This window comes from Periplaneta americana, chromosome 1 (assembly GCF_040183065.1).
Source record: "Periplaneta americana isolate PAMFEO1 chromosome 1, P.americana_PAMFEO1_priV1, whole genome shotgun sequence".
Taxonomy (NCBI): Eukaryota; Metazoa; Arthropoda; class Insecta; order Blattodea; family Blattidae; genus Periplaneta; species Periplaneta americana.
This window is the reverse complement of record NC_091117.1, coordinates 124,751,292-124,768,077: the sequence shown is the minus strand read 5'-3', so window position 1 is coordinate 124,768,077 and position 16,786 is coordinate 124,751,292. Positions and strand designations below refer to the sequence as shown.

Here is a 16,786-nt window from a genome sequence, read left to right as displayed (position 1 = left end):
ATTAGGCCTACTTTACTACAAGCATTTCTTTACACAAGAAGTACTTTACTGTATTATTGCTTTATAAAGATGTTACGTTACATTTCTGTAAAGGTACACATCAGAACAAATTATGAGTATCATTAATATTGTTGTTGTTTAGTCAACTATCCGAAGACTGGACTGAACCTCACAAGTGATACCAAGAAGACGCCACTTATGAGGCAACTAGGCCAGGAGATAATGGGGTAGAGTGGCCAGTTCCTTTCCCCCTCCACTGCATACATCGTTGACAAGCTACATATTATGCTAGTCAGACTTCAGATGCATACAAACAATTGTTCTTCTTCTGGCACACATTATCAAAGAGATGTACTACCTGATAATAGCTGTACTTATCAGCCAGAACCTCAACTAGAGGATAAATTTAAAATATATATTAGCTACATATTACATATGGTACCTCCTATGAGAGTCAATCAATCGTGCTGTAATTTTTAGGATTCATAGATAAATGTCTAAGAAAAGCATAGGAAAAAATTCGAAATCAATATCTTTTTTGAAAAGTGAGAAAAAAAATACTAACTTCGAAGTGGTATGTTCAAAATAAACATTGACACACTCAAAAGTTGATAAGTGATAAACTTTTTTTATTTTTCATTTTAGACTGGGGATCAAAGTGAGAGAAATGTTTAGAAAGAATGGAAATTACTTTTAAAAGTGGCCGTTACTCAAAATCTTTACTGATTTCCGAGTTACGCGAGTTAAACAAAGGAGTATTTTTGCTTGGCGGAGGACTCAAGACTCAATTTTTGTTAAAGAAGAAAGGCTGGTTGCTTCTTATAGAAATCTTGTAGAGATGGGTGAGTGAAAAAGAAGGTCACAAGCACTGAACGCTGTCAGATAAAATCAAATAAATAATAATACATCTTGATTACACAACTTTTAACACTATATCACTTCAGAATATGTGTTATATCTCTTTTCCGTGTTAAATTTTACTGTACCTGGTTAACATGTTTCGGCCTGTTATTGGCCTTCTTCAGAACTGGTTGTGTACACAAACACACCCCCACAGAAAACAAAACAAAAGGCGCCAAGACAAGCAACAACTAGTTCTGAAGAAGGCCAATAACAGGCTGAAACATGTTAACAAGGTACAGTAAAATTTAACACGGAAAAGGCATATAATACATATTCCGAAATAATAATAATAATAATAATAATAATAATAATAATAATAATAATAATAATATTATTATTATTATTTTTGTATTTGTATTAATTATAAGCCTGGTTGAGTGGAAGAGAAGGCCACAAGTACTTAACGCTGCCATATAAAATCAAATAAATCATCATCATCATCATCATCATCATCATCATCACCACCACCACCACCCAGAACTAAATCTCCAAATAAAACTTTTCAGTGCAGATATTGCTTAAGTTTTTTTTTTTTTTCTTTTAGTAGGTTATTTTACGACGCTTTATCAACATCTTAGATTATTTAGTGTCTGAATGGGATGAAGGTGATAATGCCGGTGAAATGAGTCCGTGGTCCAGCACCGAAAGTTACCCAGCATTTGCTCATATTGGGTTGAGGGAAAATCCCGGAAAAAAACCTCAACCAGCTAACTTGCCTCAACCGGGAATCGAACCCGGGCCACCTGGTTTCACGGCCAGATGTGCTAATCGTTTCTCCACAAATGTGGACAATCTAATGTTTGTATGATGTTATCAAACATGGAATACGCATTTAGAGAGTGCCAAAGGCGACCTAGTGAGAATTGTATCGAAATATATCATTTACTTTTACAGTATAAATAAAACAAAACTAGTAAAATTCAATGTATAAATATAATTTTTAGAACCAAAAATTAATCTTTACGTATATAAATACAGTGAAACCTCTCCTTATGGACACCCCCAGGATGCGGACACTCCTCATATATGGACAGACTTTTATGTCTCAGCTGAAATAATATAGAAATAATGATTAATTTAACTCTCATTTACGGACAGTCTCAGACATGGACACGGACAACTGTGTCACAGTCCTAAAGCTTGCTTTGCCTCTTGACTGCAGACGGACCTAATGTGTTACAAAAATGGAAAATTTAGTATAGAAATTCCTTAACATGAAAGAAGACAATAAGGGTCTCATAGGCTACCACTATCCCAGCCAGCTACCCCTTATTAGCTGGAAGCAGGTGAATAAACAAGGTCATAAAATTTAACCTGTCTGATGGGTCCAAGGTTTTCGCAATCATATTCGACACATGATAGGGTTAGTAGGATTATTCTCTTCATTTATAAATTACAATACTGCATAACTGTAGACCTAGAATAAAATTGCATGGCACAGTACTGTTGTTGTTGTTTTCTAATGCCAGGCGTTTGACAATAAAGTCATTTGACCTCTTGCACTCCAATATTTTTCAAAGATAGTATCATGACTAGCCACTGAAGCACAGTACTGTATTTTCCTTTTTCGGTCTTATCTACTGTAGTTCAAAGTTGCAAAGAATTTACTGTAGTACAGTATACTGTATTTAGAATTAAACTACAGTAATACATTTCATTTGAAGTGTGAAGGGATACATAATGCATATTATAAATTTACTGTTAGATTGGGGAGCCTCCTTCCCAATAAAGGACACCTCCCAGATACAGACAGATTGTTACATTCCTTCGATGTAAATGAGAGATTTCACTGTATACAAAATAAATGTAACGTACCCACAAATATATCTAAAATTATTACACCAAAGAACCTAAAACTTTAGCAATCATATGACCCTTATTTAGTTTTGACATTTGACATGTAATTTTCTTCCCAATAGACTGATTTACCACTGAGGAAATTTTAAAAGCAACAGCCATAATACTTTCCTGTTTTCAAAATACAGTTTCTATAAAATAAAAGGCTTACATCAAACAGCTCATATTACAATGTCTTATGCATGCAACTAATTGAAAGCCCATGAAATTAAAAAAAATGGATGAATCTGAAAAATCAATGTAAAATGCTTACTACAATTGCACAAAAATTTGAAAAACGACTTTTTAATAATTTTATAATTTAGTTCCCTTAATTGTGAACAATACGCGCATGCATGCACGCACGCACACACGCACGCATGCAGCATCTATGCAAACTGTCCCACTCCAACCTCTACGTAACAAAATTTGTTCGGTCAGTGGTCATACACCAGCAGACAAGTCCATAAACACTTCCCTATGCAGACCAGTCCCACTACATCCTTAGCATTTAGCTTCCTCAGGATGGGCACTCCGTACTACTGTCATTAAGCCAAAGGAACATTACTATCTGGGAATGGTCTGTGTAGGAACTCTCTGTAGACTATAAAGTTTTAAAATAAAGAACATATTATATCATATCTTTATCTTTACGAAAGCTGTGTATACTGTGCATAAAACGACATTACTCATATTTGAAAATGTATATTGGTACTATTTATAGCAATGTCAAAAAATTAAAAATGAAAAAGTGTAATGTAATTACATTGTGTAGAAAATGGCGTCGAAGTTTTAAAATTTGAAATTATTTACCTTGTAAATCTTTATTAGATCCAGAAAGTGAAATAATGACTTCATAACTAGTCGACGAATTTGTATTGACATAAGAGAACATACACATGAAAAGAATAGCTTTATTATCTTCAGTGAATCTCCTGGTTTCAATGGTACAAGATGACTCCAGGAATCTTTCATTCCAAGAAATATTTCTGCACACTGGGGTAACCACCTTAAAGGAAACATGTAATATGAATAAATATACTGTACACAAGTTAGAAGAATGCAATTATGCGATAATATAGAGCAGTAGTATTCAATTTTTTTTTACTAGCGTACTCTCAAAATACGATTTTGTTTTTACCTTCTCACCCCAAACAGCATTGTAATTGTATGAGAAATAACAAAAAACAATGAGAATATGTAAACTGAAATAATTAACAAATATAATAAAATGTCAGCATGTTAAGTACACAGTCAGTGTGTACCTCAAGACAATCCCATGTACCTCTGGGAGTATGTGTACCATAGATTGAATACCACTGATATAGAGAAAGATGTGAAGAATGCTCTATAATATGTTCGATTATCACTAGACCGAGATTTACAGGCACTAAAAACTGCCAAAATATGCATGCAACTACGATCTAGAATCCTTAGAAATATGCACTAAACAATGGAAAATAATATGCCTGATGGAATGCTTTAATGCAATTTTACTAAGAGATTAAGGTAACTTCTAACTACTTCTAACTATAGGCTATTTTTCCCTTAAAAATTCTGATAACAAACATCAAATAATTTCATTAGTGTTAATGCATCTGCTTTCGTCGAACCATAGTTTAAATTACAATAAACTATAAAGGCTTCCCCCTGGTTTTCTTTTGTGAGGGAACGCCTTTTTTCAGTTAATACAAGTTTGTATGCTGAAAATGAACGTTCAACATCACAGGATGTAACTGAGGCAAACTTAAAAAGAGGCACTTTGTAAGATCCCCACTCAGTGTTACCAGATTTTAGATTCACCAAGGAGGGACATCTATTTTTCAGCATACCTAATACATTTAGTCTTAAAGAAAGAGTGATATGAATATGAGCAGAGTTGATATTAAAAAAAAAACAAGTTACAAAAATAAAAAAAAAAAACTAACATGGATCTCAAAATTACCATTTTAATAAAAAAAAAACATAATATTATAATTACAGGTTTCCAAGTGCAAATCATTAGTTTATCTGACTAAGTTACATCGTGTTTTTATACAGTTTGTTTAAAAGGCTTGTGGTAATACAAGATATGTCACAATATCTTATTAAGAAAATGATTTAATATTAGTTCTAAGTGTCCCTACCTGTATTAGTATTAATTATGAAGCAGAAATTAAAAAAAAAAAAAAATGGCATCACATTTGACAAAGTATTAAAATTCAATGTTTATTAATTTGTTACAATGATTGGTGACTACGTCTATTACTCTTGAACTTAAACATTTTTTCTAAGTATTCTATCACTATGTTAAAAAACGGATTTACTTCCTCCTTGAACTGTTTAACACCAAAATCACTACAAAATATAGAAATAATTCAGGCAGCAATAGACCCACAAAACTGTTCATTCCTAGCACAAGCACGTTCATTCCTTCCCCACAGCACCAAGATATTCTTAAACTGTCATAGCTAACTTTACTGCCATCAGCTGCAGAAACACAACAATACATTCGTCAAACTGGTTAAAATGTGTAAACCTGCATTGTTGCATAAATTAATTTAAATTTAATTTAATCATTTAGACGAAAATAGTTACCATTATTATATATTAATATTATACAAGTGATGTTCATTTTTCAAAGGTGAGACGTTTTGCGTTCTGCCTCGATTCGAAGTGGAATGCAGGATTTTTATATCAAAATCAGAACATCTGGCAGAGTCACAAATTCCTTGAACTTGGTTTTGGTAATCTCACTTCAAGGAATGTTTTAAAGTTTTACCATAAAAAGTACGAAAAACGTGAAAAAATGGCAAAATAGGCAATTATAAGCAATATTGAGTTGAAATATGCATTTTTACTAAAGCTGTTGAAATATCACAATAAGCAAAATAAGATTGGTCTCATTCGATTATTCTTTTTGAAATGCAAAGATATAAGAGTACTTCTTAAATATGACTTAGAAATAAAAACATACATTTTCATGCAAATCTTTGATCTAATTTATCACTATGCAAATTTTTACAGTAAAATCACACTTAACCGAACATTACTTAATCGAAATGGTAGAGTAAAAATACATACTGCATTTTTGGACAGTAACATGTACTTTCTTCTTTAAAAATATTGTCTGAAATATAATTGCATCTTATATTTCAAAGGTCTGTCAAACATGCCAATGGACAGCTACTATCTTGTTCTCATCCCACATGAAGGCTACAAAAAAGGTGGATGCCCTTTAAGAAATTCAAGAGCTAGAGAAATCTGCTTTCCACACTCTTGTATTGCATTCAGCAGTAGTCAGTTGGTGTATGTCAGTCCCGTCAAGTGAAAGTTATTCATTGCTTTTGTTCTACCTCTAAATTTTTTCTCCTATCTACAGAAACTGTATGTATATTTCTCCAGTTCTCCTCGTAAATGGGTCATGTTATCAAGAAATTTGAAACCAGACTTAAATAACAAACTTCACCACCTAAAGAGTTTGAGGCAAACCAGATGATGTTGCCATTAGGAATCAGTGAAAGCACTGCTTATCAACTATGACAACATTCTGTGTGCATTAGAAAGTATATCTGAGAAGGCCGAAGAAAAACACGAGTCTTAGAGAGAGGAAAAATCATTGAAAAATAAGTTTATGTGTCTTTTGCCATGAAATTTTGGAAAGGTTTGATAAAGTTAGTGCCAATTTACAGAAACCTACTCTAGACTTGTTAAGAGGTTGTAAACGTCTGGAGTCCTTAGTCATATTCACAGCCAATGAAAGAGGTAATTCTGAAAAATATGAAGAGAGAACTAAAAGATTAAGTGAAAAATCTCTCAAAAGTTTTGATGACTCATCTGACAGAAGACAGACAAAGAAACAGTATGCAGATGGCAATACCCTAAATGAGACTGTTCTAAAGGGAAGGAAAAACATTGAAGTAGAAACTTTTTTGGTGATAATTGATCATTTATGGACTTGATAATCGTCTACAACCTTGCAAGAAATTTCAATCACAGTTTAATTTTCTACTTAATTGCAAAGCTTCAAGTACGTGGATGACATTTCACTTAATAATTGTGAGTAATCGTTCTCTCCTCCATGTGTGAATATTCATACGTACATGAAGGCGGAGCTGGGGCCCTTTAATATTGGGGGCTCTGGGCTGCATCTCTTTTAGATCCTCCCTTAATCCAGTCCTGAGTACGAAACCATACTTCCTTTGAATCCTGATCTACAAGCAAATGCCAGTCATCTAGTAGTAACATTAACCCTTATTGGTAATCAAAAGTTGATGAATCTGCACATATTTCACTTTGTCTCTAATGTATAAGGACGTTTTTCTTTAATACATTTCGAGGTATTTTGGGATCATGAGTGTACATTTTTGTCTGACATATGAAATTAACCCGAATCTGCCTAGCGGTACCGTATGGTACCACAGGTACATATAGTAGTTTCCAGTCACTGTGTTGGCAACAATGATTATTTTCACAATTTCTCATTGTTTAATTTACTCACTGACATTCCAGTCCTTGTTAGGAAAAGAATGTTTTCAAGTTATTTGGCTTGGTATGCATAGTGGCGTCCGGTAATTTTCTTGAATCACTCAATTTTGGTATCTGTTTGAAGTAAATATTTGAATACATTCAATTAGGATTATAATTTTGAATAAATTCTGACTTCCTATACTGGAAAAGGCTTATAGTAAAGCATTCAATTCATGATTTCACTATAAATATATGAACTGCCAAATATATATATGACGTAGAGTTAGTCTGGTACTGTATGGTACCACTAGGCAGATGCCGTAGCATTTTGTAAGGAATCGATTTTCCTCTTTATAGCATTCATATTGATAATTTATTATGGTTCCTGGGACATAATACTTACTGAAGCTGTAAGAATCATAGAGGATGACAGTATAATAATCTAAGTACTATCTATATTGAACCACCAGACGTCACAGTGAATTCTGATGAAGATTTTAGAGAGGAAGATACAGGCGATTTACTTGATAATCTATTAGGAAATCAATTTTATTACGGTGAAAGGAATATGAATTATCTAACTGTGATGAAGATAGTGATGTGACAAATAAAGAAAGTTAGAAGAAATAAGAAAACATAAAGAAAACTTTTACTTTGAAGAATTGAAAGAGGTCTGAGTCTAAGAATGAAGATGAGATGAGGACAAGTAGTTCAATTTCGTGCTCACAAAATACAGAAGGAAAGCATAACTAAGAAGGAAACAATCAAACTCACACAAAAACCAACTTCATAGATACATGATGAACATCCCCCTTCTAACAGTAGCATTTTTCCTGTAGTTGACTACACATTTTATAGAGGAAAATAGCCTACAGAATTATTTGAAGTATTCTTTGACTGTAATGTTATTGATTTTATTTTGTAACAGAAACCCAGTGTTATGCTTTATTTATAAATGTACAAGGTTTACAAATAGCAGCTGAAGAAATGAAGTCCTTAGTAGGAATTATTCTCTTCAATGGCTACAGTTTTGTACCTAGCAGAAGATGCTACTAGGAAAATGCACTGGACACGCAATGAATTAGTTTACAATTGCATGTGGCGTGATCAATTTGAAAAAATCGTGCGATTTGTCAGAGGCGGCTCCTCAGGGCAGGCAGGGTAGGCTAAGCCTACCTCAACACAGTTAGAAAAACCTAAAAGTGGATATTTATTAACTACCCCAACACATTTGGAAAACCTTATATAATTATATACTCTTGTCTAGGTGCTTAGAAATTCTTCAATTAACTATGAATGGGATTTTTTGAGGGTTGTTGGACGTTGCTTACTACTGGCAGTTCGATTTATGCGACAAGAATACACAGGACAGATCACGATGCGTCAGAAGGTAGGCAGAAGCGAAGTTAGCCGACCTTCCACGTAACTTCAAAGCTGGCCCTGGAGTAAGCATTAAAAGAGATCGCTATTCTAAATGCTTTCTTAGCGCATGCGTTCTATGCTTAAGCCAGCGCGCTAGAATTCTGCCTGCCCTAACGAGAACCCACGAGCATTATCGAACACCTACGATTTGCGAAATTTCTGTTTGAAAGTTTCACGAGTTGGAACGTAGATTGTTACGAGTAGTATAACAGTTTGTAAACAGTGTGTTTTAAAAGATGTTTTTTTTAAACAGTGTATTTTAGAAAATGTGATTTTTGCAAGTACTACTGTATATTAGTGTTATGTATATTTGGTGATTTATAGTTAATGTAAGCGATAACAATAATATTATATTATGACTGATATAATAAGTAAACTGTTACGTTGTCCCTTTTCGCGTCATAATGACATTGAAAAGAGAAATATTTTGGACAATGGACGACCCACTCCTGCATAAAGTCAGTGCTAAAGGTGCAAGAAAATTTAATCCTTCATGATATGAAACACTACGAAATGGAAATATAAAAATTGGAGATTTATCTTTCGAAAAGGTGGAAAAATTCAAATATCTTGGAGCAAGAGTAACAAATATAAATGATACTCGGGTGGAAATTAAACACAGAATAAATATGGGAAATGCCTGTTATTATTCGATTGAGAAGCTTTTGTCATCTAGTCTGCTGTCAAAAAATCTGAAAGTTAGAATTTATAAAACAGTTATATTACCGGTTGTTCTGTATGGTTGTGAAACTTGGACTCTCACTTTGAGAGAGGAATATAGGTTAAGGGTGTTTGAGAATAAGGTTCTTAGGAAAATATTTGGGGCTAAGAGGGATGAAGTTACAGGAGAATGGAGAAAGTTACATAACGCAGAACTACACGCATTGTATTCTTCACCTGACATAATTAGGAACATTAAATCCAGATGTTTGAAATGGGCAGGGCATGTAGCACGTATGGGCGAATCCAGAAATGCATATAGTGTGTTAGTTGGGAGGCCGGAGGAAAAAATACATTTGGGGAGGTCGAGACGTAGATGGGAGGATAATATTAAAATGGATTTTAGGGAGGTGGGATATGATGATAGAGACTGGATTAATCTTGCACAGTGTATGGACCGATGGCGGGCTTAAGTGAGGGCGGCAATGAACCTGCGGATTCTTCAAAAGCCATTTGTAAGTAAGTAAGTATGGTATGAAACACATAAATGGCTAACAGGAAGTGAAGTTAAAGCTAAGCTAAATGTTATGTTTTATTTAACGACACTCGCAACTGCAGAGGTTATATCAGCGTCGCCGGATGTGCTGGAATTTTGTCCCGCAGGAGTTCTTTTACATGCCAGTAAATCTACTGACATGAGCCTGTCGCATTTAAGCACACTTAAATGCCATCGACCTGGCCCGGGATCGAACCCGCAACCTTGGGCGTAGAAGGCCAGCGCTATACCAACTCGCCAACCAGGTCGCCCTTAAAGCTAAGCTGTAGGTGGTCACGTTTGTTATTGTAATCTAAAGAAGGTACTTGGAATCAGATCATATTTATAACTCGGTAAGTCTAAAGAGACTTGAAAAGAATTTGAATCCAATTTCGGAAATGTTGTCTGAACAAGGGTTGCAAGACAACAGTATAACAATAAATTAGAAAAAACCGACAAATTATAAGATGGCTCATTGATGTAACAGTATTGTTATGTAAGCAAGAGTTAAGTTTTCAGGGGGCATGATGAAAGCGAGCTGTCATTGAATCGCGGGAATTACATAAAAATGTTCTGTAAATTTTGCCTACCCTGGACATTTGACTACGAGCCGCCACTGCGATTTGTCCATTGTGCCGATAATACCAAATTTTAGATCGGCAAGACAAAATGTGAAAGCTCCGACCTCTGATAAATCTGAAGAAGGAGAGATTTATGAAAAATTACATTCTGGCATAATGTATGAATTTTGATGAATGTATAGACGTCATCCTGCAAACATTTCATCAGGGGAAAGGTTCGGCTTCAATTATGGTGCCTAAACATTGTTTATGGGCATATCTGATATCTTTAGAAATATGCTAAGGGAAGAGGGTAAGTGCAAATCATCACTTTGAATTTGATTATGGTAAAGGTGCAGCACCTCTCGTTGTAATGCTCGACAACTTACCACATGATATGAAGAGCCTACCCTTCCGAATGTACATACTTTGATAACCTGCGAGGACTGGCTGGCTGGCTGGCTGTCCTCGTATACTCACACAATGCATTAAGAGTGAAGTGGGACTCTGTGTAAAATGTTTTGAAAAATGATATGTAAAATCTTAGGAAGTGCAACTAAACCAAGGAGCATTGAGGTGCGAACCCTTGCTATTTGTAAAAGCTAGCTCCATTGCCCTGTTATTATCATACAAGAAATAAAATAATAAAAGATAGTTTATGATATAGTGAAGTTTTTCTGTCATTCCAATAAACAATGACTTAAAATGATGAAATCTGAATAAAAGAAATCTTGCACCCATATCTGCCTAGCGGTACCATATGATACCACCTCTTATCTTTGAAAGTAGATGATTTTAAACAAAACCGAGTTTAATTCCATAATAAGGACGTAAGTTTAAACAAATGTTGAGGAAATTACAAAAATCACTACATGTCAGAAAACCAGGCAGATTAGGATTAAAAGAGAAATATACACTTTTATTTTCATGTGATTTACTCATAAAAAATTCATTATGTTTGTATCAGTGTAGTTCAACAATGACGTAGTTAAGAGGGAAGGGAGATATATTGTTTTATTACTGTCGACTATCATTACTGATATGTTTACCGGTAATACAATTTATAAAAAAATGATAAATCAATTCAAGCTAACTCATATTTACTTTTCAAATACAATCCTTTTATCAAAACTAAAGGGGGCAAAGCTGTTTCGAATAACATGTTTTTTCGAATAACCATGATTACTATTTTCGGTAGTGCACAAACAACTGCTTAACACCTAAAGCATCACAGAAGCGAATACGTACGAAATCATATTGTCACCTTTTATTCAGCCATTACCGGTTCCATAACTGTTTAAGTTTTTACAATGAGGATCTTGATTAATCTTTTACACTAGAAATTAAAGATTTCTATGATTTTATCAAAAGCGTAAATGTAGTTAGTTGCCAGTATATTACTAAATGTATATGTATGAAAATAATAATTAGTTATGTGTTTTCAAATGTATTTATTGCTTTGAAATTGTATTTAGTAATTTCTATAATCAATTGTGAAGCAGAGAGTTCTTCTTCTAAACTGACACTGTTTAAAAATAAATAATACTTGAACCAAGATTGAACGGTCTTGCCAGCGGGTCTTGCTATCATGTCACTGGAACATGATATTACAACACAGTAGTCATTTGATGAAGTCGTAGTCATTTGTAAATCTTAAGGCAAGGAAAGAGTCATTTTAAATTCATATGTTATGCTTGTAACATGCTACTGCTATCAATGTTTGTAATATAATATGAAGAGAATATGCCAATGAGGTAATGAAGGAGAATATAGTAACTTATGTTAGTTTTGTACATGTTGGTTTGATTGTAATTGTTAAGATTCATTTAAGGTGTGTTTTGTCATTATGTAAAATTAAAAGTAAAGTGAAAACTAGAAATAAATTTCAACACATCTCTATTCACACATTTAACTGATATATTGTTCTAACCTAATCAGTTTAGTCTCTTATAGGATATAGCCTACGTAAAAGAAGCCCCACATTCTTAAATAACCCAGAATCCCCAAATACCTTAATCCAGCATTGTCTTGTACTACATAGTGATACAACGAAAATATATTACTCGTGTAGGTAAACAAAATCTGAACGACCTATTGAGTTACCTTGTTCAGAAGTTTATAATCTATATCAACTGCATACCATATCTCTAATTTAAAAATCATAAAGGAAGAAAAACTTAATAGATCTTGATATTACTTACTGAGACGTAAGAACCTTCCTAGATTCACTGCAGTAATCATCTATTGCTTTCTCCAAAATTTCAGCTTCAACTGGGAGAGAGAACTCTTCTCTCAATTTATCAACTGACACGATAACTAGATTTGAATATCTGAAAAAGAAACCTTTTTAATCAGTATTGTGCAACCATCTAACATTATTGTAACCTCGACCAATTTTTTCCGTCACTTTTTTCGTAACTTCATTGTACTACACTCTAAATCACATTTCTAATAACCAGGACCCGCATAGTTATGTACTAAAATATGTATATATACATATGTATTTAAAAATCTTGAAATATGTAATACAACCATTAAAATACCAAGAAATATGTAAGATCATAATATCATTAATGCCACCAGTTATGATCACTTAGAACTTCCTGCACTCTGTCAGTATGCTATATCTAATACAGGACAGTTGGAAGGCATAATTAATTAATTGTAATGATAGGATGACAGACGAATAATTACTAATAGAGTTTAATTCTGTAAGTAAATTATTTTGCAACCTTTACAAGTACAACACAATCTAAGATATCAAAATGATCTACAGCTTTAGTACACTATTTCTACAAGGAAGCACTTGGTCATATTAATGAGATAACAATGGAAGCTAAGGGGAAAGTTTTCTCAGCACATTGGTGACAATTTTATTGTATGAATCCATATGTTTACATTGTTACATAATATATCTAATTGGAAGTGTACAAGTATGCTTTTTCTTTCTTCGGATAATCCAAATCGAAATTCCGAAATGGAAAAAGTCCTCAAATTTCTGTACTTAAGTGAAGTAAGAAGAAAAAATATAATATCTGGAAACGAAAAATGACTTTACTATATCTTTTAAGGATAAAGTTCAATACTTTCTTTAAAAAACGAAATTATAGTAATCATAAGAAAAAATAGTTTGTTTAATGTAACAATTTTCACCATTCTTTGATTACCTAGAGATCAGTTCATTATAAATATCTGCTCATCAGTTGTCCTTTGAGTTTACAAAATCAGTCAATTTTCTCTGACGTAATGGTGTGAAACTGCGTAATGGAGCAATATTACATCAGGTCTACAGTATACCTGCTAATAAGTTTTGTGACTGTACGTTGTGTTACTTTGTTTCAGGAATGATTTTGGATGATCCGGAAATTTTCCAAACCGAACAAGTCATAGTCCCAATTAGTTCAGATTAGCAGAATTTTATTGTATATGCAAAAAATATTGTAATCAGGAAAAAAATGATTTGATTACGTTTCACTTTATAACCCTTATCATTTCTTTTAAATACATATCGAGTACTTAACTGTTCATCCATTAGAAGCCAATTGTGCAGAACAATTTACTGACAGAGCCATTGCCCAGGGTATGCCATAGGAGTCTGATCTGCACTACACTCATGAGATGAGATGATGATGGAGATTTGTTGGGATGCCGCAGGAGAATAAGACTCCCAGAGAAAACCTCTGTGTTATCTGGACCAAGAGCTTGCCCAACACAAGTCATAAATTAAGTCTATGCTCGGGATCAAACTTGAATTCACAGGATTATGAGTCTAGTTCTCTAGCGACTGAACTGTTGTGGTGGCTTATACTTATTAAATAAAATATGATAAAACTTTAAAACCTCAAAGTGTTAAAATGGTTAAAAAAGAAAAGATAATGTACATACAGTACCTTAAATATGCACGATGATTGTTCTGAAGTAGTTATGCGTCATCATCAGCAGTCTTACTGATGCTTATGGACATAACATGTACAAAATCAAATGCAATAAACTGCTGTGATTTCTATTAGAACAAACAAAACAGACAAATCATTTCTAATGAGATACAAAGAACATGTCGCTAAACTGGAGAATTACCACGGTTGCTTTGAACCGTGCAGTTACAATTACTACCAAATTTAACTAAATACACAATGTTGCCAACATAAGAACATGATGTTGGTGTGTGGCGTAGTTGGAGGGAGAAATTTTTTTTTTTCCTGTCTCTGCTTCTTTCGTCTGAACATTACTGAGAGATAGCACCACTGTTAGCTATAAGGTGTATTTGAGCAAATATATTGCAAGTAGATTACGTGACTTATTACGTGGCTTAGATGACAGTCTCGAGACAAAACAGTTTTGCTATAGTTATTTTTTTTCTCTCTGTCTACCTCCTACGTTCTGAACATTATTGAGAGATAGCACCACTGTTAGCGACAATGTGCATTTGCGTAAATATTGCGAATAAATTATGACGACTAGCTTAGATGAGAGGCTTGCGACAGAAACAGTTTTGCTGTAGCGCATGCACAGACCTCTCATGCAGTGGGAACGTGATCCTTACTTGAATTTATTTTCGCGTGTACATTGCAGATTAAATTATTGAGATCCCTTCTTGCTCTGGTTACAGACCTTGCATATACGAAGGTTAGGTTTGGTTAGTTCAGGTTTTTATTAGTCAAGTCCGTGCATGTGCAGACAGGTAATATGATCCTGCTGCGAGCCGCATGTGATAAGTGATATGAGGTCGAGGAATGGGAGGTGATGTTAGGTTAGGTTAGCTTAGGTTAGGTTAGGTTAGGTTAGGTTAGGTTAGGCTAGCTTAGGTAGGTTAGGTTAGTTTAGGGATAGGGAAGTGACAGGAGATTTTAACATGAAGTTCATTTACATGTTATGTAATATAAATGTTATCATTTTCATGTATTTGACGAAACTTTTTAATTTCAACATAAAATTTGATTTCATTCGTCCATGTACTAGTTAAAATTATATAATATGACAGTTATTGATTCGTAATATTGATAAACAATAATAGGCCTATAATGAAAGCGGTGAATAATTTTATGGCCCCTAAATTTTTTTTTCGTACAAGGCTAGGTGTTTTTCTCTAGTCCAGAAATAAAACAGCAACACGGTCATAATTACGTACTTTACACTTTGGTGACCATTAACTGGAAATTTACTTTCCGTCATTTTAATGATATTCCATGAAACACTCCTTTTTTCCTGTTGATTTCCCTGTGATAACCTGCTTTAAGATCTTACTACAAATGCATTTTCTTTTAATGCATTCAAAAAACCGCCGGTGTACTACATAAAACCTTGCACTAGACTAATGGAGTGAATTATTTAAGAATATAGTCGCGAATTTTACTACCACCATTTCTATTGTCTTTTATTTGACACGGCTTGGTACGGCCTGGTGACTAGTGGCCAGCGAGTAGCGTCAACTATCGACATTGCTCTGCCGTGGGTATTATCCAGTTGTTCTGAACATATTAAAGCAATACGACAATCACACAAAAGATCAAATTATACAGAACGCATCACCAACACCAATCATAATTACAATAACACAGAAACAGACATGGAAATATTACACATCATCATCATCATCATCATCATCATCATCATTATTAACTATCTTAGATTAGGTCTTCTGGCCTGTTCTGATTCAGGTTGAAAGCTGGTCTCTCCACCTCTTTCTTGATTGTACAAGGTCTTTCTTTCCACTAATTAAATAAATACCCTGTGAAGTAGCCTGTTGTTGAACAAAGGTCACAGTGGAGTCATCAATGCCAGATGTACTTTGTAAATGCTGTGCAGAGTCTACTGTCATAACATCAGGCAGCTCTACCAGTAAACTCCACTCCTATGTCCATGGGAGAGGATAAGAGTGAGTGTCCGACAGTGACAACCCCACCATTAAACTCATTTAGTGAAGGACTGGTACCCCAATCTGACATTTTCAAATATTCGAAATGTTCAGGAGAACAGCCAAACCGGATTGAAACTGCGATGACGACACATGCTAGTCATAGCAACAAGGTATGTAATATTACACATAGCGCCCAAAATTCAACAATCAAATGTACTAGAACAATATGATATTCAGGGAAAGGATTTATATGTAAATACATATTTACTTATAAAGCTAATATAATTTATATTTTGCATTATCTTTATGTTTCACAATGTGTAGGGTTGAAAAATCCTACTTTTATTTTCCATATTTTTCCATATTTTAGAGTTTAGTACATATTTTCGTTAATTTCCATATATTTTCCATATTTCATATAAAACAGTCCATATTATATTAGGTTTAACAATAAAACAAAACAAAATTCCATTAACTTTTAAAAATACATTTCAACAATAGAGATTTAAACACATGTTCAGTAATCCCTTTAACATCAGAGTTATTTGAAAATTAGCAGTCCTA

General features: G+C 33.9%; 1 protein-coding gene across 1 annotated transcript in view; it reads right to left on the bottom strand.

Annotated features, from left to right (window-relative positions):
- The window catches only part of Dnah3 (dynein heavy chain 3, axonemal), a 367,976-nt gene that overhangs the window by 311,307 nt on the left and 39,883 nt on the right, over positions 1–16,786 (bottom strand). The window contains exons 8-9 of the mRNA XM_069827040.1: positions 12,567–12,695; positions 3,553–3,748 (exon numbers count right to left, since the gene is read on the bottom strand). Of these exons, the coding sequence (XP_069683141.1) occupies positions 3,553–3,748; positions 12,567–12,695 (325 nt within the window). The remainder of the gene's footprint in view (positions 1–3,552; positions 3,749–12,566; positions 12,696–16,786) is intronic.